General features: G+C 38.7%; 1 protein-coding gene across 10 annotated transcripts in view; it reads left to right on the top strand.

Moving 5' to 3' along the window:
* Positions 1 to 21,845, top strand: part of gbf1 (golgi brefeldin A resistant guanine nucleotide exchange factor 1) — an 86,013-nt gene that overhangs the window by 60,191 nt on the left and 3,977 nt on the right. For 2 of the 10 annotated variants that reach the window (XM_084392229.1, XM_084392228.1), the window contains exons 9-38: positions 9 to 44; positions 2,241 to 2,385; positions 2,665 to 2,882; positions 2,959 to 3,127; positions 4,407 to 4,618; positions 5,676 to 5,774; positions 5,861 to 6,055; positions 6,781 to 6,973; positions 7,113 to 7,253; positions 7,366 to 7,454; positions 7,564 to 7,766; positions 8,456 to 8,579; positions 9,252 to 9,377; positions 11,629 to 11,711; positions 12,919 to 13,155; positions 13,323 to 13,416; positions 13,524 to 13,700; positions 13,908 to 13,972; positions 14,846 to 14,963; positions 15,094 to 15,165; positions 15,273 to 15,367; positions 15,455 to 15,608; positions 15,709 to 15,934; positions 16,056 to 16,204; positions 16,342 to 16,591; positions 18,402 to 18,604; positions 19,590 to 19,740; positions 19,931 to 20,061; positions 20,180 to 20,281; positions 20,395 to 20,508. In XM_084392229.1, coding sequence (XP_084248355.1) covers positions 9 to 44; positions 2,241 to 2,385; positions 2,665 to 2,882; positions 2,959 to 3,127; positions 4,407 to 4,618; positions 5,676 to 5,774; positions 5,861 to 6,055; positions 6,781 to 6,973; positions 7,113 to 7,253; positions 7,366 to 7,454; positions 7,564 to 7,766; positions 8,456 to 8,579; positions 9,252 to 9,377; positions 11,629 to 11,711; positions 12,919 to 13,155; positions 13,323 to 13,416; positions 13,524 to 13,700; positions 13,908 to 13,972; positions 14,846 to 14,963; positions 15,094 to 15,165; positions 15,273 to 15,367; positions 15,455 to 15,608; positions 15,709 to 15,934; positions 16,056 to 16,204; positions 16,342 to 16,591; positions 18,402 to 18,604; positions 19,590 to 19,740; positions 19,931 to 20,061; positions 20,180 to 20,281; positions 20,395 to 20,508 — 4,371 coding nt within the window. Of the gene's footprint in view, positions 1 to 8; positions 45 to 2,240; positions 2,386 to 2,664; positions 2,883 to 2,958; positions 3,128 to 4,346; positions 4,619 to 5,675; positions 5,775 to 5,860; positions 6,056 to 6,780; positions 6,974 to 7,112; positions 7,254 to 7,365; positions 7,455 to 7,563; positions 7,767 to 8,455; positions 8,580 to 9,251; positions 9,378 to 11,628; positions 11,712 to 12,918; positions 13,156 to 13,322; positions 13,417 to 13,523; positions 13,701 to 13,907; positions 13,973 to 14,845; positions 14,964 to 15,093; positions 15,166 to 15,272; positions 15,368 to 15,454; positions 15,609 to 15,708; positions 15,935 to 16,055; positions 16,205 to 16,341; positions 16,592 to 18,401; positions 18,605 to 19,589; positions 19,741 to 19,930; positions 20,062 to 20,179; positions 20,282 to 20,394; positions 20,509 to 21,845 lie in introns of all 10 variants that reach the window. The other 8 variants (XM_084392226.1, XM_084392225.1, XM_084392224.1 and 5 more) reach the window with 6 other exon arrangements.

Genomic DNA, 21,845 nt, shown 5'->3' with positions numbered 1-21,845 from the left:
CTCCTGAGGCTTACAATATCTTATGGAAAAACAAACGAGTGCAGGTAAGGAAGAAGAGATCATCACCGATCAGACTCACTTTAACCTTGTACAACCCCCGTGTATTTAACCTGTGATAATGTTTTGACAGTATTACACTTCCAGGTTTAATGTTATAATTCATTTAATACAGTTTTTTTTTGGAAGGATGTTAAAGGCAGTAGAAACAGCTGAGACAAGTATTAGCTGGTTACACTGTGATACATTTTAATGCAATTAATACACCTAGAACTGCCGTTCTAAATAGAGTTGGGAAATTGTAAATTATTTTCTGGAAGTTTGGTTCCATTGATGGTTTTGTTGAAGCCATCAGTGCATTGTCAACTTATTTTTAAATAATTGTTTTATTACCCATGATTCTGCAAAGAACTCATCAATCAGAGAATCGTGACTGGTGAGCAAACTTTTAAGTGCCTGCCCACTCCCATTCTGCACTGAAATCGACGTAATAGTCAGACTCCCTATACCGTGTAAGTGCATTTATTCAGCAACCACAATCACAAAGATTTGTGTTTGGATTTATCACAGTTCACTATTACTATTTAGAGACAAATAGCACAAACGGCCTCGTGAAGGAACACAAACTGGCTGTATTACACTTTCGTTTGAGCAAAATATGGTTATAGAGATCGTTAAACTCAAACTTGCATGGTTTCAGCCCCCCTTGTTTGTATTTTGATCTATTTTTATTATTTTTTTGCAGTGCAGACATGAGCATGGTTGCCAGGATGGGAAGATGAAGTAAAACACTGGGCAGAAAATATTTAAGATAAAAGATTAATTTAAGATAAAGATCTGATTGGGGGATTTAAACTCTTGGCATCTGCTTGTTACCAATTCAAAATAATGGAAATGAAAAATGGAAGGAAAAAAGAAAAGAAAAACAATTCTAGATAAAGACCCTGCAGGCTAATAACACAAAATGGTATTTCTGTTCACCATGGCTGACATTAAAGGCTGATTTATACTTCTGCGTCGGACCTACGCCGAAGCCTCTACGCTGTAGGCAACGGGTTGGTTTTCATTTATACTTCTGCGTCGTTGTCCTCGTTGACACGCAATTACACTTGCAGAGGGAGCATGTGAAACCCGAGGGAGCGGTCCTAGCAGACCAATCACAGCGCTTACGTCCGCGTAGAAATGATGCGTTGTTACATTTTTGGAGAGGTGCTCGTCAGGGAACGCCGAAGGGTACGCGCGCTACACACAGCCTACGACGTAGCTACGGCGTGAGTTTGACGCAGAAGTATAAATTGGGCTTTAGTCGCAAAAGTTCGAGTTGACTATAAAAAACTTTTTCTGCACTCAGTTGAAATCAGTTGTGTTACTTGGAGTGTGGAAGTTGGGTGACTGTAAAGTCAAAGTTAGGTTAAAAAAAAATCTAAAATATTTTTCTAGAACCTCATCACTCTGTTGTTTTGCTATATTATTGCTTCAAAAATAGTCAAATAAATGTTAATACAGTTGTTACTGGAACAAGGATAGTTTCATTTCTTTCACTTCCCAAGCAGCCCTATAGAGATAATAAAATATAAGAATCAAGTAAATTGGATTAATATTGTTGACTTTGGTCTTTGTAAATGTATATAATAATAATAATAATAATTCGTTACATTTATATAGCGCTTTTTCTGAGACCTCAAAGCGCTTTACATAGATGGGGGAATCTCCTCAACCACCACCAATGTGCAGCATCCACTTGGATGATGCGACGGCAGCCATATTGCGCCAGAACGCCCACCACACACCAGCTTACTGGTGGAGAGGAGACAGTGATGAAGCCAATCAGTATATGGGGATGATTAGGAGGCCATGATGGACAGAGGCCAAGGGGCAAATTTGGCCAGGATGCCGGGGTTACACCCCTACTCTTTTTCGAAGGACATCCTGGGATTTTTAATGACCACAGAGAGTCAGGACCTCGGTTTAACGTCTCATCCGAAGGACGAGATAAATCATAAACCATTTTGGTATTATATACCAATAAACACAATCACCTCAGCATACATACAGACCCAGAAGGTTTTCCAAAAAAAAAATGACATGCCTGTATATGAGTGTTTATGCATCTTTTGGTGTGTTGCCATTTTTTATTTGAGGTATCATGAGATTTTTGTTTTTATCTTTTCCTCCTGCGTTGTTCTTTGTGCGGTGATCTGGAGTATTTGGCTTGATTTAACAAGACAATGTTTGTTTTGAAGCTGAAGATGAGAGCCGGGGGAATAAGCGAGTCGTCCAAGTGGAAGAAACAGAAGCGTTCTCCCCGCCCCCCTCGTCACATGGTGCGCAGTCCCTCAGGACAGATGGATCCGGCCCAGTCCAGTACCCTCACCAACAACCTTTCAGGTATACCGAAAGACTTTATATGTTAAAGTGAGCTGATCAATATAGCTTAATTTTCTTTATATTTTTCAGTCTTTAAATTGCATTTGACAATCTATAAAGTATCAATTGCTCTAAAATGGCTTGAAACTGTAATTGATATTTTTTTCAAGCCAATTAGATTCAAAATGTTTAAGGTTCATGAAATTGAGAATCAAACCCCTTTGGATCTCTAACCATTAGGCCACGACTTTGATGTTAAGAAAAGCATGTGTGGTCACTCTGTCCTCATGTCTATTTCAGGTGGAGTTCCCTTCATAGAGCAGCACAGTGGAGGCTCTTCTACCCTTCCTGGTTCAGACAGTGCAGCTTCCTCCATCTCCAGTCCCACCACTGACAGTGGATTAGACGCCGGCTCTAAAACCACCTCAAAGGAAGATCTCACAGACCTGGAGCAGAGCAGCTCAACGGCCACCACTCCCATGACACCCTCTGCAGAGCCAGGCAGACTAGAATCACAGGTAACCCTCAAACCATCAATAAACTATCCAAGTACATGTGTTCTGAGCTTTATGGTATGGTGTGTGGTGTCATAAGTATGAGGGCAGGGAAGTGGAGCGTTCCCAGTCAGCCTCAGTGGAGTCCATTCCTGAAGTCCTGGAAGACAGAGACTTGCTGGCTGACCAGTCTGATTCAGCATCGGTTCACGACATGGACTACGTGAACCCCAGAGGAGTGCGCTTCACGCAGTCCACCCAGAGAGAGGGTAAGAGAAATAGTGTTCCCAAAATTCAGTACTTTAAGGCCCTGATATACTCGCGCCTCGCGGTGAAGTTTTTTTCCCGTTCTTCATTTGGATGTAAAAAGAACTGTTTGACCACATCCCTATGCCGTCCATGCTACTGAGAGAAGCGTTTAGATTCATTTTAATATGTGCTGTGGGCTTTCTTTTCAATAACTAAATAAACACAACGAAAATGACAAGGGTGAGGAAACTACAGATAAGAAAGCATCTTATCGTAGCGTTATGGATATGTTTGCACCAGCTCTCCAATTTGGCTCTCAAGTCATGTCATGTTTATTTCCAATAATATTAATACCACTTTATACAATAGATTGCTTTAAAGCAAGAAAAAAACTGAAATCATTAGTCAGAAGAAATCAGTCTTCTGTAAATAAAGCAAGGCAGCAACAAATTAGTACCAAAAACTACCTAGTACATAAGTAAAATTCCTTGATACAAAAAATCTAAACTTTTTCAAATATAAAACTGGTAAATAAAAGGAAAATAAATAAACAATAGGACAAATACAATAGAAAAAATATACAAATGAAATGTTTTTCAGGTACAGTAGCCTAGTTTTATTTATCATGCCTTAAGAAATACTATAGAAATATAGGAGTATACAGAGGAATCAAATATAAAAATAAAACACTGTATAGTCTTCACTGTATGAATTAAAAATAAATGTATTCATAATAAAGATACAAAAGTGATTGTCAAAAACAGTGAGTGATTAAAAAAAATAAAAAAAATTTGATTAACATTAATGAAACGGATGGCAACAGTTTATTAGGTTGCTGTCCCTTTAAGAACTAATGCACAGATCTAATATACTGTTACACATTTGCTCGCAACTTATTTTCCCGTAGGACATAACAGACTGTTTACGTGAATACTCCACACTAGGTGCATTTTGACATAATTGTGTGTGTATTTGACTATTCTAGTGCAATAAGCTGTAAGAGAGAACTGAATTCAGGATTGCATGCATCTGATAGGCGGCATTTGTGCTTCAGCTGTGTGTTTGCACAGTGGCATATTGTGATTAATAGCACTCTAACATATCAATAACTTTTAAGAAGTACTGCAAAGTTTAAGAAATGTAACACTTTAAAATATCGATTTTTGAAATTTGTGAAGCAATGCCTATCGGCAGAAGATAGAATCGCGATTCATATGTGAAATAATTTTTTCCCCCCAGCCCTAGCCTTTACACTCAAGCTTCCTGAAGTGCGATTGGAGTCCCATTGTGTTTGTCCAGGTGCTGCTTTAATCCCGTATGGTCTCCCGTGTCTGAGAGAGCTCTTCCGGTTCCTCATCTCGCTCACCAACCCACATGACCGCCATAACTCTGATGTAATGATGCACATGGGCCTCCAGCTGTTGAACGTGGCCCTAGAAGCCGCACACATCGCCCCCTACCAGTCGTTGCTCTGTCTGGTCAAAGATGAGCTCTGTAGACACCTCATACAGGTAAAACTTTGTTCTTCTCTAACCTAACTTGTGGGTTTCTCTAGGGCTTTTCACACTTGAAATAGTTAACCTTGGATCATTCTAAATCCTGGGTAAATGGAGTCCCGGGTAATCTTGCTTCACGTTTCACATTGCTCACAATTTACTCTTTTGACAATGAATCCTGGGTATTCATAAGCTGTCGTTTCACACTGTATATTCCAAAACCCTGGGTTAACGTTCTTATTTGCATGTTTGCGGTGTCTTTGGCATTGATTAGTCGAACACAGCATGCGACCCGTTTACATAAAGGCTCTAACATTGCACATCCTCATATTATATTTTGCTGACTGTACTGTCAATTTTATACTGAATGGACTTTTAGCACTATAAAAGTAAAGTGAAATGATCTCTTCACTTCAATTGACATGTTTGCTGTCACCATTTGACATTTTTCTATGGAAGATTGTTTCCGTCACAGAATAAAAAGTAAAAAAGGTAATTGCGACTTTTTATCTCACAATTCTGACTTTTTTTCTTACAATTGCGAGTTTACATCTCACAATTCTGACTTATCTCAGAATTGTGTGATATAAGGTCGCAATTGTGAGAAATAAATGAGAAATAAATATGACCTTATAACACGCAATTGTGACTTTATATCACACAATTCTGTAAACTCGCAATTTACAGAGATAAGTGAGAAGTCACAATTATCTTTTAAAATGTTTTATTCTGTGGTGGAAACAATCTTCTATATTTTCTCCCTCCAACTCTGAAACATAGACTACTGTTTATACAACACACATATGATTTGCTGTATATTTCTAAGCATCTAGCCATTACATTCTAACACCGTTTCACACTGTACACGTTTGGACACAGGTACCACAATACGGGGTTAACACAGCAAAAGCGGTGCTATCCCTGCTCTGGAGTAACCGCTCCAGAGTGCACAGTGCTTTTTAATTACAAGTGTGAAACGTTCCTTTACCTGGGTTTAAAAGTGGGGTTTAGAACGTCAAGCTCTTCCGATATTTTCAGCTGTACTAAATGTTCTACATGTGTCTCTTTCTAGTTGTTAAGTGTTGACCGAATGAATCTGTATGCCGCCTCCATACGTGTGTGCTTTCTTCTCTTTGAAAGCATGCGAGAACATCTCAAGTTCCAGCTTGAGGTATGTGACTGAATGATGATCTTTCTGTGGTGTGAGATATATGCCATCTCAGATGCAGGGTGTCACTCTTTTATATGCCTCCACAGATGTACTTGAAGAAGTTAATGGACATCATTACCTCTGAGAACCCTAAAATGCCCTATGAGATGAAGGAGATGGCCCTGGAGGCCATTGTACAGATCTGGAGAATTCCCAGCTTTGTCACAGAGCTCTATATAAATTATGACTGTGACTTTTACAGCTCCAACCTGTTTGAGGACCTCACCAAACTGCTCTCTAAGGTGAGCCACTCCAACTCTAGACATCCCTCTAGCAGGAACTTATGTGAAAGAAATGGCTCTAAAGTTTGAAAACAGTCCTTGGGTACTATTTGATGCCTCTAGATATGCAAAAATGTATTGTGTCACCCTTAAATGAATATTTCACAATCTACCAGAGTTGGATGACTCTGGATAAATTGAGAATCACAATTTTTGTTTTGTTTAAACGATCACAATTCTCCCACGATTCTGAATAGACAACTAATCAAAATAATATGTAATTTACTAGTCAGTGGTTCTGACAAAATGTTAATTGCAGCAGTCTATAAAAAATAAAAAAATGTATTTGAATGACATTTTTTTCTGGAAATTAGCAGAGTAACAGTTAATTTTTTCATGATTCAGTTTATATTATGGTTCTGTGGTCACAGCTACATTCTTATGAGTGGTTAAACAGTTATAAATTGAGGCAGATACTGATATTTTAACTAATCAATTGATGATTGGGTTGACAATTTTTGTTTTTCCAAAAAAACTTTTAAGCACATGTTTTAAAAGCATTAAACCACATTATTCTGCAAAATGCACTACATTGTATTTTTATTTATATTTATTATTAGTATTATTTTTTTTTTATTTTTTTATTTTTTTACAGGAGATGTTTCACCTCTAATAGAAATTCCTGATAGTTTCTCACATTAATAATTATGATGTTATGTTTATTATATGTTGTGTTATGTTTGCAGAATGCCTTTCCAGTGTCTGGGCAGCTCTACACTACGCATCTCCTCTCACTTGAAGCCCTGCTGACAGTGATTGACAGCACAGAGGCTCATTGTCAGGCCAAAGTGCTCAACAGTGCTTCACAGCTGGACCAATCAGAATCATCAACAGTAGAAGGAGACAGTTCAGTCAATACAATCACAGATTCAACAATAGGTGGGCAGAATCAAGAGTCCCAGGATGGGCACTAACAGAAGTGCTGTAGTAAATGAAGAGAACTAAGTAAACTACAGTTAACGAAGGAGTTTAATTGTTTCTCATAATGGCAAAATCTTCTTTTGTTTGCTACTTGCAGTGGCTGGTAAATCTGTACCAGGTTCTAATGGGCAGAATGCTGTGGTGTCAGAGACGAGGGCTGCCTGTCCTCCCACCAGCGGACATCTGATGGCAGAGAAGATGAGATTTGGCAGACAGGACCAGGAGGAGACGGACACAGGTACTTAACTGATGTTTTGCCTATGAAATGCAACAAACAACTTGGTCAACATACTCATTGATTTACAGTAAACATTTGATGATTTAGAGTAATCTGATTTGTCTTAATCCAGCGGAGAAGAAAAGCTTGAAGAAGCCTCAGCGTTTCACCAGCTGTCTTCCAAATTCTCAGGAACTTTTGGAGATCAAGAACAAGAAGAAGGTGACCATACTTTCATCTACAGTTCTTTGCTCTTTATATTTGTGAATATTAAAACCTTAGAATTTGCACTTTGATGAATTATTTTTTTTTTTTTTTTTTTGCTTCAAAGCTTCTGATCACGGGTACAGAGCAATTTAATCAGAAACCCAAGAAGGGCATTCAGATCCTGCAGGAGAAAGGCCTGCTCAGCAGCCCCATGGATGATAATGAGGTGGCCCAGTGGCTGAGAGATAACCCCCGCCTGGACAAGAAGATGATTGGAGAGTTTATCAGCGACCGCAGGAACACCGACCTGCTGGACAGTTTTGTCAAGTAAACCTTTTCTTTTTAGCACATTTTTGGTGCAAGGGTTAGGCTAGCTGCATATTGCCAACTCAAAACATCGGTTGGGGATGTTATTAGTTGAATTTTTTGAAAACTATCAAAAGCTTCAAAAAGTTCATGAAGACAAGTAATCCATATGAATCAAGCGGTTTAATCCAAGTCTTCTGAAGAGACATGATCACTTTATATGATAAACAGATTTATGTAAATGTCTTTACTGTTACTTCTGACCAATTGAATGCATCCTTGATTAAAAAAAAAAGTATTAATTTCTTACAACAACTACAAAAATCTTACTAAGGAAAGTATTAGATTACTGTAATAATAGAATTGACAATATGGGAAATGCAGTACAAAACTAGGTAAAAGTATGCATACTTCACATGAAAATGTTTTCATGGTTCTAAGTAAAAGAGTTATCGGTGTCTTAAAGAGAGTTGGTAGTGTCTTAACTCAAGAAGTTGAGTTGGTTGTTCTGTTAACATTCATCGACACCAACTTCTTGTTTTTCAAACACTCATGTAATCAAGTCTTAACGCCTGGAAATCCGATGTGGTCTTCTAGCTTTAGATTTTCTCCTCACTAATGATTACTATCAGGCTCAAAGTGACTCAGTATGGAGGCTGAGATAATTATACCTTAAAGTTATTTTAAGGCCATCTCTATCTCTTCCTCAGCACGTTCGGCTTCCAGGGCCTGCGCATAGACGAGGCTCTCCGCTTGTATCTGGAGGCATTCCGTCTTCCTGGAGAAGCGCCTGTCATTCATCGGCTCTTGGAAACCTTCACTGACAACTGGCATGTAAGTCAGCTGCCACACACACACAAGCACGGACTGACATGAATATATTTACACACGCATATATATATTCTTTAAATAGGCTGTAGGTTCGCTGCAGTCACAGACACAAGCATTCTTACAGTTCTTCCATTACCACACTCCAAGGCAATCCTGGCTACCAACTGGCCCCATCATCAGGTAATTAGGGACAGTGGAACAGCAGTTCACTCGGGATCAAGGACGGGGTCATTTAGTCACGCAGGTAATCGGGGAAGAGGAAAATGTTGCACTGGGAAGTGAGACACATCCATCTGCCCTGCAGTAAACAGCTCGGCGATCCGAGAACATTTCGAACACGCTCACTTACGTGCATGTAAAAGGCAGCTCTCTGTGTGTCACCTGGAAAGTATTCAGTAGCCATTCTCAATCACTACGAATGAGCTCATGTGATTATGCCACATGGACATGGGGGTTGTGCCCTCCCCGATGCAGCAATGTATCGAAACGGGAATGGAGTCAGTGTCTGACATTTACACTGGCAGGAGATCCCAGAAGAATTACTGTGCCCTTTTATATTTTTTCTTGTGGTGATTGATCCTTCAAAATGCGCCTGTAAAGATGAGCGTACATATTAGGTGAGTTGGCGATGCTATTCTCGCAGTCAATTGAATGGCCTTGTTCTCTTGTGTGCAGAAAGTGAACGGTAATCCCTTCCTGACAAACGACGCTGGCTTCGCCCTGGCTTATGCCGTCATCATGCTAAACACCGATCAGCACAACCATAACGTTCGAAAGCAGAACATCCCCATGACGTTGGAGGTGAGCGACACATGTTCCTGTTGCCAATGGGAATATCCAGAAGTCATTCACATGTTCAGGGCCACACACGCAATCTCTCTCTGAGAGATCAGTTTCAGCTCTTTGACTTAACAGTATAAGATAAGTGTATTACATGTAATGCGTGTAAGTGTGTTATAAAACCATCTGTCTAGATTTGCCACACATGCAGATTACTGTTATGCAGCCATGTCTCACTTTTATGTGCTTCAGACAACTGGCCTCAATTTAGTGGGGCTTTGAGGTCAAATGAAATACAAATATGTCAAGCCACAGCAGTCACACATGTACATATTAACTCTTTCCCCACCATTGACGGACATTTTCGGCTTTCCGTGTTTTCACTGTTATAAGGTAGGGTGCGCTAATACGCATATTCTAAAAGAGTACTGAATCTCCTGATCAAAATAGGCTAAGAAGAGGCAGAAACAAGCGATAGCATATGTAAGCAGATGCATATGTAAAATAACGCTATCATCAGCATTAAACATCATATAAATCAAAACTGCCTAATGTTACAGAATGAAATGTTGTTTTTTACGTTGATAAAAAAAGAATGCATCAAGCTAGAATAAAACGTTTTTTTTGTTTTTGTTTTTAAAGCAGACACTCTGTTCTTTCTTTTGATATATTGCATGTTCAGATATTCATACAACAAAATATTCTGAGGGCAATGAAAATTTTGTGAAAAATGATTTTAAAAAAATGCTGGGGGGGAAAGAGTTAATGACTTTACTTGCATCATTTGAAGAAAGAACACTTGAATGTATCTAAAGGTGAAGCATGGATTTAAAATTTTTGCTTTTTGTCGTACTGTATATCACTCTTACCCACGTTTTAATCTGTCGTGCTCTACCAAAACTGAAATCCTCTAATTCCATTTAGGGAATCAAAAAATCCCATCATTACCATAATGCAAAAAAGCAATTGCACTCGTTGTAAATCCCATTGTCATTACCATAATGCAAAATAAATAAATAAATCTGAAAATTCAGAAAATCTATTTAAAAGTTTGCGGTCGGTAATATTTCTTTGTTTTTGTTTTTGAAAGAAGGCTCACTAAAGCTACATTTATTTGATCAGACATACAGTAAAGACACTAATATTGTGGAATATTACAAAGCTGAATTTTTAGCATCATTACTTCAGTCTTCAGTGTCACATGATCCTGCAGCAATCATTCTAATATGCTGATTTGCTGCTCAGGAAACATTTTTAATTTTTTTTATAAATTATTAAAAAGAAAGTTATATAGAACAACATTTATTTTATTAACAGAAATATTTCAATTCTATTATAACTGTCTTTACCGTCACTTTTGACCAATTTTACTTTTGGCCCCAAACTTTTAAACGGTAGTGTGTATATTTGTGTGTGTATTTTAATCACAGAATATTTGTAGCATTGTAGCTATTGAAATAAGTCCCGAACGTTTTCATGGTCCTAAAAATTGGAGTAAATCATAGGCTTTCTTTATTGCACAATTTCTTTCTTCTTAATTTTTTTTTTTATTTACATTTTTTGGCGGGAAATGTGCCCTGGTAAGATAAGTGGCTGCAGCTGGTAGCATCTTTACCTCAGCAACCACTGACACCTTGAGGTTTCCATGCATTAGCACCAGATCCAATTAAACAGATGATCACACAAACCTTCCTGCTAAAAGCACTGGTGTTGTATAGGAATACAGGAGCAGTGGGAATGGTAATCAGCAGGTATTCAGCCTGAGCACAGAGGGGATAAACGGCCGAGGAGTGAAAGTCGAGCAGCACGAGACGAGGCAGGACTGGGCTTTTGGCAGGCGGCGTGTCCAGCTGTCTTGTCTCTGTCAGCTAGCGTGTGTGCGTCTACTCTCCAGCCATGGAAAATGAAGTCCTGGAAAGACCCTCCGTCCCTCTGTTTACTCCTCTGTTTATTTCTCCTTCTGTTCATCTCTCTCTCTCAGGGGAGAGCTCAGGTTTCCCTTGCTTTACCTGCCATTAAGAAAGTATGCAGTAAAACAGTGGCCTAACGCCATCACTCAGCAGCGGACGTCTGTGTGTTTATTTGAGCTGAGGTTGGCCTTAGACCAGCCTGCTTAACACTAACACCTATTAAGTGACACCAGCAGTAATAAACCGAGACCAATTATTGGATTTGAAAGGTGATAGTTGGAGGATGTCGCTGTAATTGGATGGAATGAAGGCATTTTAATCAGTTTCCTCCTCCTGTTTGTTGTTTTATTTTATTTGTCTAGCAATTCAAGAAGAATCTCAAAGGTGTGAATGGAGGAAATGACTTTGATCAAGACATGCTGGAAGACATCTACAATGCCATCAAGTTAGTGCTTATGTATAGTTTTCATTACCTTTTACTTGTTGAACAATTTTAATATAATTATATAAAATATATAAAATGGTGAAATGTTTACAGAATACGTTTTCATTGGTAACTTGTAAATAAAACCACATTTAAAATTAAGGATTGGCCCACTTACCCAGAGCCAGTGTGAGGGAGTTTTGGGCCTGTGGACGCTACAGTCACTTGTTATATCAGGCTATTTATATCCAGTCACTATATCTTACATTTGTTGGTAATGGACAAATGGCTCACAAACTTATACATTTGATTTTCAGTTATGTATTACATTTATCTGATGCAAATTCTGATATAAAGTTGACACTAATGTAAAGCTATCAGTCTGGCTGACATACAGTACTGTATATGAGATTGTTGACATTGTGAGAATGACTTTCAATAGTCTTAGACGCATCAGTTAGATTGGGTTGAAAATGATAAAGCCTAATATGCCATTGTTTACCAGCAAAAGTGTATTTATCAGTTTGAATTTATAGCTGCCACATTATAGCTGTATAATTTCCAATGATACTACTAATAAATCACTTGCTGCTACTTACTTTCAAGGCATGTGATTTGGTGCTCAAGAAACATTATTTTCAGTTTTAAACAGTTGTGCTCCTTAATTTGTGTAAACAATGATTTTTTCCCCCAAGGATTCATTGATGAGTAGAAGGTTTAAACGTACAGCATTCATTTTATTTTATTTTATTTTATTTCATTTTTTTATTTATTTTTTTAAGATGTAACTTTTGGAATGGTTGTGTGTGTGTGTGTGTGTGTGTGTGTGTGTGTGTGTGTGTGTGTGTGTGTGTGTGTGTGTGTGTGTGTGTGTGTGTGTGTGTGTGTGTGTGTGTGTGTGTGTGTGTGTGTGTGTGTGTGTGTGTGTGTGTGTGTGTGTGTGTGTGTGTGTGTGTGTGTGTGTGTGTGTGTGTGTGTGTGTGTGTGTGTGTGTGTGTGTGTGTGTGAAAATATGTTATGTATGTGTGTGTAAATATTCATACACAAATAAGTACAAATCGAAACCGCTAAATAGCTGAAAAGGTCATTGTTGAGCTCTGATGTTTATTATCTCTGTTATAAACCTAATGTCTCTGGTCTTTAAGTGTGTGGATATAATAGCTCTTGCTAATGATGTATACAATGGCTCAGATGGGATAAGCTGAGATAAACGTATGTGGTCCTGCAGGAATGAGGAGATTGTGATGCCCGACGAGCAGACGGGGCTGGTGAAGGAGAACTATGTGTGGAGTGTTCTGCTGCACCGAGGAGCCTCTTCTGAAGGGATTTTCCTGCATGTGCCTGGCAGCAGTTACGACCGCGACCTCTTCACTATGACCTGGGGACCGACTATTGCCGCCCTTTCCTACGTTTTTGACAAGAGCCTGGATGACACCATCATTCAGAAGGCCATCACTGGGTTCAGGTAAGACCCGCAGATTGGTAGATTGGTTTCGGACACAGCCTTTGAATCAATCAAATTTATTAGAGCACTCATTGTTAAGTAGTTTGTGGATTTAGTGATTGTCAGACTTGTGTTTCTGCAAAAAATTAAGATTTTGATTATGATGCCTCTCTCCTTTATCCTTTCAGGAAATGTGCCATGATCTCTGCACACTACGGCTTCAGTGACGTCTTTGATAACTTAATCATTTCGCTCTGCAAGTTTACTACTCTCAGCTCTGAGGTAAGACTTGAAGCACCCCTGACCAGATGCATTCAGATTCCTGCAGCAGCTTTAGGTCATGATATGATATGAGTGAAAAGATCTGATTAGGATTTGTGTGCCTTTAGTCTGTAGAGAACCTGCCCACTGTATTTGGCAGTAACAGGAAGGCTCAAGTCGCTGCCAAGACTGTGTTCAGCCTGGCCCATAATCATGGTGACATTTTACGAGAAGGATGGAAGAACATTATGGACTCAATGTTGCAGCTTTTCAGGGCTGAGCTCTTACCCAAGTCCATGGTTGAGGTAAGACGGGAGTGCCAACATATCACTAGAAATTCCCTAACAAACACTTCTTGCTTAGAAAAAAACAACTGCATATAGCAGGCACATTGCTCCTAGATATTTATTAGATCAGGCAATAGTGCCACCTACTGTCTCAAAGGAAGATCTGTATAGATTTGTTATATGAATGAATGTAAATTTGACTAAATATTTAATTCTCGTTAAAAGGTTGAGGACTTTCTAGACCCTAATGAGAAGATTTCCTTACAGCGTGAAGAGACACCATCAAACAGGTATATTATTATAGATAATATTTGGAAGTACTTAAGGTTTGTTCTTTTTTTCAACTCTTCCAGGTTGAAACAAGCCGCTTTTAGGGATTGACTTTAGGCAGTGCTAAGGCTCTAATGATCTGTTACATTATATAATGTATTGTTTGTTATTACATAATTATTATATAGTTTACTTAGTTATTGTACCTCTGGCTTCTAGTGCAGTAATAAATGCACTTTTTGGAACTTTAGAGTATTTTAATGTGTCAGGCATGCTGTTGAAAACATCCTCACATTTGTTTTGTGAAATGTGACATTTATAAGTAACTGTTTTTTTAATACTTTTTACATTTTAATTTTAATTTAAACATTTGGCCACACAAGTAAAAACATTTGATTCTACAAGGTACTAAAACATTCATAATAAATGTAAAGATGTATATTATATGTATTGCATGGTTTTATTACAGTAACTTTTGACCAGATCGGTTTCTACCATGATACTGCAGCGATTGGGATCTGTTATATAGTTGATGTTCGTGTATTTAGCTTTATATTTATCACAGTGTTGTTGGTGAAAATCAGTCGTTCTAACTTTCGTGTGATGCCGTAGTGAAATACAAATAGATTGACACCAGCTGGGGGTCATTCATCTCTTATTAGAGCAATAATATTGATTGTGATCCGTGAAATATCATAATTTGTGCCGAATTTTTAACCCCCGATTGGTCAGAAGCCCAAATTTAAATCACACACAGTCATTTGACATTTTCAACTCAATTTTTTTTAATGTAAATCTAAAACAATCCCTTTTGAGGTGTGTTAAAATCTTGGAAGTGTTTGTTTGTCAACAATAATTTAATCTATTCCTTTCTGCCTCTGTACTTCTGTCAGGGGTGAGTCTGCTGTATTGAGTTTTGTCAGCTGGTTAACATTGAGTGAACAGTCTGGGCTCAGAGGCCCATCCACTGAGAACCAGGAGGCCAAACAAGCTGCCCTGCTCTGCATAAAGGTACAGCCAACACATTTTGCTTACAAAAGACATTGCGGGAGAAGGTCATTCTGACTCATTGCTCCATGTATAAAATGCTATCACACGTGAATCAAAGAATTTTCTCACATTTCTTCTGCATTCATGTCAGCACTGTGACCCAGAGAAGCTGATTACAGAGAGCAAGTTTCTGCAGTTGGAGTCTTTACAGGAGCTCATGAAGGTGAGGTCCACATTTACAGAATGTGTTTATACACAAACCATTTTCTTTGGTGTGTTTCTTACAGTATTACTTAGGTTTGTTTCTTATGCATTTTTTAATGTTTCCAGGCTCTCATCTCGGTGACCCCTGATGAGGAAACGTATGATGAAGAAGATGCTGCTTTTTGTCTAGAAATGCTGCTACGTATTATTCTTGAAAACAGGTACTGCATGTATGATCATGCTGCATCATCGCATTGAGAATTACTAGTTGAAAAGGTTTTTATAGAGAGATGACTGTGTGTTTGCAGGGACAGAGTATCATGTGTATGGCAAACGGTACGGGATCACCTGTACCAGTTATGCGTCCATGCTAATGAGAGCTGCTTCTTGGTTGAGAGATCAGTGGTGGGATTGCTCAGACTTGCTATACGCTTATTACGCAGAGAGGACATTGGCTCACAGGTACACACACGTAAAGTACAAACTGTCGTTGTGTTAGCTGTTACAACACTGATTAACAACTGAAAAGTAGATTACAAGTTTCCTCCCTCTCTCTGGATAGGTTCTCCTCTCTCTTCGCTTGCTGTTGATGATGAAGCCTCACGTCCTGTCCAGAGTCAGTCGAGAGGTGGCATACGGCTTGCACGAGCTGCTTAAAACCAACGCTGCGAACGTCCACTGCACTGATGACTGGTACACACTATTTTCCCTTCTGGAGTGCATCGGGGCTGGGGTCAAACCTCCTGCTGCCATGCAGGTCACCAGCACCAACCCAGACAATGACACAGGTGATTCAGTCATTCCCACCTTTTCAACCATTTTATCTGTTAACACACCTCAAGACATAGTCGAGAGCGGAGTGAAGTCCGTTTCCAGATTGGCTTATCTTGTGTAATCCTTTTGTTCCAGGTGCTCAGTCAGATAGTGAACTGAGCTCATATCATCAGACTGAAGTTAGTCTTGAACGGGGATACACGTCTGACTCTGAGGTTTACACAGAGCACGGCAAATCCAGAATACCCCGGTCAGCTACCGATGTGGATGTGGGCTGGCTAGTGGTGAGTGTTCACACCATACCCCAGACAGGAAGCCTATTTGAGACAAATCCACCGTCACTAATGTCAATGTAACATAATTAGGAATGTTGCTTTGAATAGATGTGTTCCCTTATATAACTTCTTTCTGTTTTGGGCAGGTTGGTAAAGATGACTTGGATGGATCTAAGGCCACAGTGATCCCAACTTCAAAGCCCCTGACCCATCCTCTCATTAACCAGTACAGTTTAACTCTCGGGCAGGATGTGGGTCTCCATGACACCAAGTCCCTCATCAAGTGCGTGGATTCGCTGTCCTTCATCGTCCGCGATGCTGCCCACGTCACTCCAGAAAACTTTGAGCTTTGTGTTAAAGCCATACGAGTGTTTGTGGAGGCTAGCCTTAATGGAGGTACGAATCTCTTATACAGCAAAGAACCAGGATCGGAAATTAACAGGGGGTTGCCACCTAAATTAATTAAAATCCCCCAAAATTCTAAATATGGTAGCAAAAAAGTGCCCGTTTGAGTTCTTGTTTGTTATATTTGATGAAAACATATGATTTGATCTGTTTTTCCAATATATGTACATGTTTGTGAAATGTGTTTTTGAACAAATGGATTGAGTGAATAATTCAATGACCCATTCATAAAAAACAGTTCCTTGCTTAATTCCTGAATGAATCAGCCATTTTGAATGAATTCTTTGAAAGAATGATTTAAAGACTCACTCATTAAGGCTTATTGCCACCTACTGGCAGATTTAGTTATCTCATTTCCCCCCCATCATTTGATATTTTTATATTCAAAATGTAATGTTTAGAATGTGAATCTCATAGAATTATTTATGCAATTGTAAGTCCAGTGTAAATTCATTTATGCCACCTCTGAGCTGCATCAAACGGTCTGTGTAAATGCATCTTCAGATGCCACCTTGGCTTTTATTCATACTGATTTCATTTGATTGGTAACAACCATATTGTATCTTATTATTCCAATTTAATTTATTCAATACCTTTATTTATATAGCGCTTTTTAACAATGCAGATTGTTTCAAAGCAGCTTTACTTTGATAACAGGAAATGAATGCAACAAAGATTGTTTTGGCTGTACAGCAGCTCTAGAAGAAAGTCATTTTTCAGTTTATGAACTGTAATGAAATGTAATAATTTGACAAAAGATGACAAACATTTAATAAGGTTAGAAGTAATTGCCCTTTTAAAGGGTAAAAATGCTTATGTGTGCGACGTGAAAGGCATTTCTTGCATGCTTTCATTATTGAATATGCTGTGCGATCTTCAACACTGAAACCTGTCCTTGATGACAAACAAATGATGTCTCATCTTTACACAACCACATGACACATAGCCATTGCTCTAGTTTGCATGCTGCCTCAATAACAAAATATTCAGTGTTGCCACGATACGATTTACATTTTATTTTATGATTGGTTTCATTCCAAACAAACCTTTTGGAGGGCATTTTATTCAAACTTCATCTTGGAAGTTTGACTCCTTGAGGGATTAGAATGTCTGCTTCACTTCCGTGGCTTTGTAATTGGATGTGTCAGTGCCTGTAATCTCTTTAGTGCTGTATCTTGAGCTGTGCTCCTCCGGTGAGTCATTTAACTCGGGGGCAATTCAACTGTCTTGTGTGCCCTCTCCATTTATCCTTCACTCTGCCTCTCAGTTCCTCTATCCAGGGTGGTCTGTGATCTACAGTAGGCTTAGTCAAGACTCATTCAGCACTTTATAGCTCTGCCAATCAGCATGTTATTTTCATGAGCTACAGGCCTCTGTTTATTTGGGAAGATACCTGCTGTCATCAGGGGCTTACATGCTCACTTTGAGGGCGGCAGATCAAAGTTTTAAGTTTTGAACATCTAATAGGCAAAGTAATGTGATAATGATATGGTAGATGTCTGCTGTATTCTCTTTTCATTGGAAACAGAGGACAATATTTTCGATGCAATCCCAAAATTGACCGAGATATGTCTGAGACAGGTTCTTCTAACCTGCAAATAAAAGGGTGTGAAGATGGGAGAAAAGCTCACTAGAAAATAGCACCTGTGACTCATTCTCGTAGCTTTGTTTGCAGTCATTATCAAACGGCACAGGCTTTTACCGTGCTTGACGGACGTGAGAATGGGGCGGCGTGCGCTTGAAAGCATAATTCGATTTCTCTTGTTAGTCACTCTGTTGATTGTTTCCACGCCCTCCGCAGGGTACCGCACCCACGAGAAGAAAAAGAGCCACAAATACGACTCCAAATCCAGCCGGCTCCGAAAGAAGCCACGCGAGAAGGATGGCGCATCGCGGAGAGCCAAACCGTCCAGTCAGCGGCTCGCCCGTTCCCATAGCGACGATGAAGAAGATGAGGGCGTGCCGGCCAGTTACCACACGGTGTCTTTTCAGGTTAGTCTGGACGTAAGTACAACAGCCCTTTCCCTAATTCCTAAATCTGTCCATCGTCATGTTTGCAGATTTGTTTGGTTGAAGGACAGGCATGTGATTTCACATTTGAAACTTATAAATATTTATGCTTTGCTTTCTGGTTTGTTTAGTTTCTGACCTCATTTCTGATTCAGAGCTTTTACAATATAGAAAAATTAAGCTGTCAATACTAATACCAGTAAAATTTCACATTTCCTGAAATAAGTTTTGATACCACAAAAATAAAGTTAATTGTAATAAATTCAGACAAAATACAAAAAAGATAATTTATTATGAACTGTAGTTTCAAATAAAACTTTAAAAGTATTCAAGTAAAAAAAAAAAAGTATATATACTGTACTTTTACTGTTACTGCATTTTATTTATTATATATTTCCATATTTTGCTTAAAAAACTCAAGCCTATTTTATATTATTTTCATGAAATATTGTGATTTTTTTTTTTTTTTTTTTTTTTTATCTATAAAGTACATTTGTAAAATGCAATAGTAGTATTAGTTGTACTACTGTTTAAAAAAAAAATGTATCTGGCCAGGTTGATTTTCACGGTAACGACAGATAGTTTTTTAAATGATTAAATATTGTTAGTAACAGGCTCTTAATTATCATTTTAAAAAGTCTTATTTATTTATTTATTTATTTATTTATTTATAACAAAATGTAGATTGTTTTTTGTCTTCATATTTGCATGGAAATATGACCCAGACATTTATTTGTGATATGTACCCAGGGCAGCATGCTTTCCCCATCTTCATAACCTGAATGGTGCACATCAAAAACAATATCATGCTGTCATTTTCTTTCCACGTGTTTACCTGCCATATGTCTGTATAACAATCATTTCTTTTGTCCCCATTAATAAGATGAATGTGAGTGTAAGGAAAGCAAATATTCATTTAATAGACCAGACATTCCCTGAGTGTTTAGTGATTATTAAAACAACCTGTTTGTCCATATAGTTGCTAGACCTGATGCATACACTGCACACGCGAGCAGCCGGCATCTACAGCTCGTGGGCAGAGGAACAGCGCCATCTAGAGGATGCTGGCAGAAAGATCGAGGCGGACTCTCAAACACTGTGGTCCAGCTGCTGGTGTCCACTCCTTCAAGGTCAGAGACTAGTCAACAGCATATTTGCAAGCCTCAGTGTCAATCAAAATTCATATGCTTACAATATTTCGGTTTTGTTGTAAAATAAGTTAAACCTCTCACTTGTAATATCTGATGTAATATTATTGAATGTATAAAAGAAACTGGATGTTCAGAGATGTGCTGTAACGTATGCATTTTGGCCTTGTAGGTATGGCTTGGTTGTGCTGTGATGCACGGAGACAAGTCCGCATGCAAGCTCTCACCTACCTACAGAGAGCACTTCTTGTGCACGATCTACAAACTCTGGACGCGGTGGAGTGGGAGTCCTGCTTCAACAAGGTGAACTAGCTCTGTTTGTATCTGTAGTTGAAGAGTTTAACATGCATTTTAATTTTTGGAAAACAATTCCTTCAATAAAAAGAACTGATTAAAGATGGTGATGTCTGTCTTTATTTAGGTCCTGTTTCCTCTGCTGACAAAACTCCTGGACAACATCAGTCCAGCTGATGTGGGCGGCATGGAAGAGACCAGGATGAGGGCCTGCACACTGCTTTCTAAGGTCTGGCCTAGGATTTCTTCGCTCATTAATCCTAACTTAAACCTGAATGAATTGAAAGGATGCTGATTTTCATTTGTTGAAGTGATTTTGATAAGTGTTTTTGGTCTCCTCAGGTGTTCCTGCAGCATCTCTCTCCTCTGCTCTCTCTGCCCACTTTTGCTGCCCTCTGGCTCACCATTCTAGACTTCATGGACAAGTACATGCATGCTGGCTCCAGCGACCTTCTGGTGAGATCTCAGATGAGCATAAGAATCACCTGTATCGACTTGAAAGAAATGCATTTGGAACTACATGGGATTTTTTTTAAATAATGTCTGTTTATGTGTGAATGATGATTCCTTGTTCAGGTTAAGGGTGTCTGATATTGATGATATTAGATTGGGAATTATTAAAATGTCTCCACAATCTGCCTTTACAGAGAGATGGGTAATATCGTGCCACAGTATGCATTCTATCATATGCAGTTCAAAGCCTGTTTTTTAATCTCTATTGTGGTTACGCTCATGTGACATTGCATTTCATTGTCATCACGGAAGTTTATTTGCATGCATTTTAAAGCCTTGGCAGTTCAAACGATTTTACACGCATGCTGTTCTGTTCTGATTTTTCTGAGTGCACATTACCAAAGCATGCACAGAAAGCCAGTGTGTGAGTACTAAACTAAGATCTCTTTCATATCTTACTGTGCTTAAACTGTGAAATACACACAAGGTAAACACAATCGGTTGTTTTAACGAAGTAAAAATATGTATCAATATATTGGATCTGCGCATTGTCTGTCTTAAAGTTACAGCAGCCTAATATTCCTCCTGCTGTCTGTGTCCTAAAGGTGCAGTAAGCGATTTCTCAGAAACACTGTTAATATTTGAAATCAACCCAAACAAACACACTCCTCCCTTCATTGCTCCACCCTCAAAATGCATAAAACACGCAATGCAAGAGTGGATGTCTCTATCATAGCTGAAGCAAAGCAATATAATGCTTCGCAAAAAATAAAGCGAAGATGACGCACACAAAACAAGGATAAACAAAATAGAACACTGTACACGAGAGTATATAAAAGCAAATATATAAAAGCAGCTCCAGACAATGACGCTCAACTGTCCTGTTACTAAAGCTAACATTCAACAACAGCATATCTTGGTTCTCTGAAACAGCAATATCATAATCCTCTCTCTCTTTCTACAGTCTTTCTTCAAATCTCCCTCTTGCTCTCTCTCTCCTCCCCCATCATGAGTGTATAATAGGGTGGTCCTTATCAAGTCCAATTTTTTTTTTTTTGCAAAATGTTAGTGTCTTAACCTCTTAAACTGTTCCTTTTAACTTCAAAAATGCAAAAATGTTGACAAAAAAAATTATATTTAGAGGTAGCTCAATCTTGTGGAAGATTGCCTATGTTAAGCTGTGCGGCGTTATTGTGATATGCAAGTAATATTAAAAGTTGCTGCAAATGAACTACATTTTATTGAAATCAGAGCAACACTGACATGACAACAATGACAATAGTCCCTCATTTCTGATGCTCAGCAGCCAGTGTTGACTTTTTGCAGTCTGGATAGATCCG

The sequence above is a fragment of the Rutilus rutilus genome (assembly GCF_951802725.1).
Source record: "Rutilus rutilus genome assembly, chromosome: 20".
Lineage (NCBI taxonomy): Eukaryota > Metazoa > Chordata > Actinopteri > Cypriniformes > Leuciscidae > Rutilus > Rutilus rutilus.
This window is presented reverse-complemented; position numbering and strand designations above follow the sequence as displayed.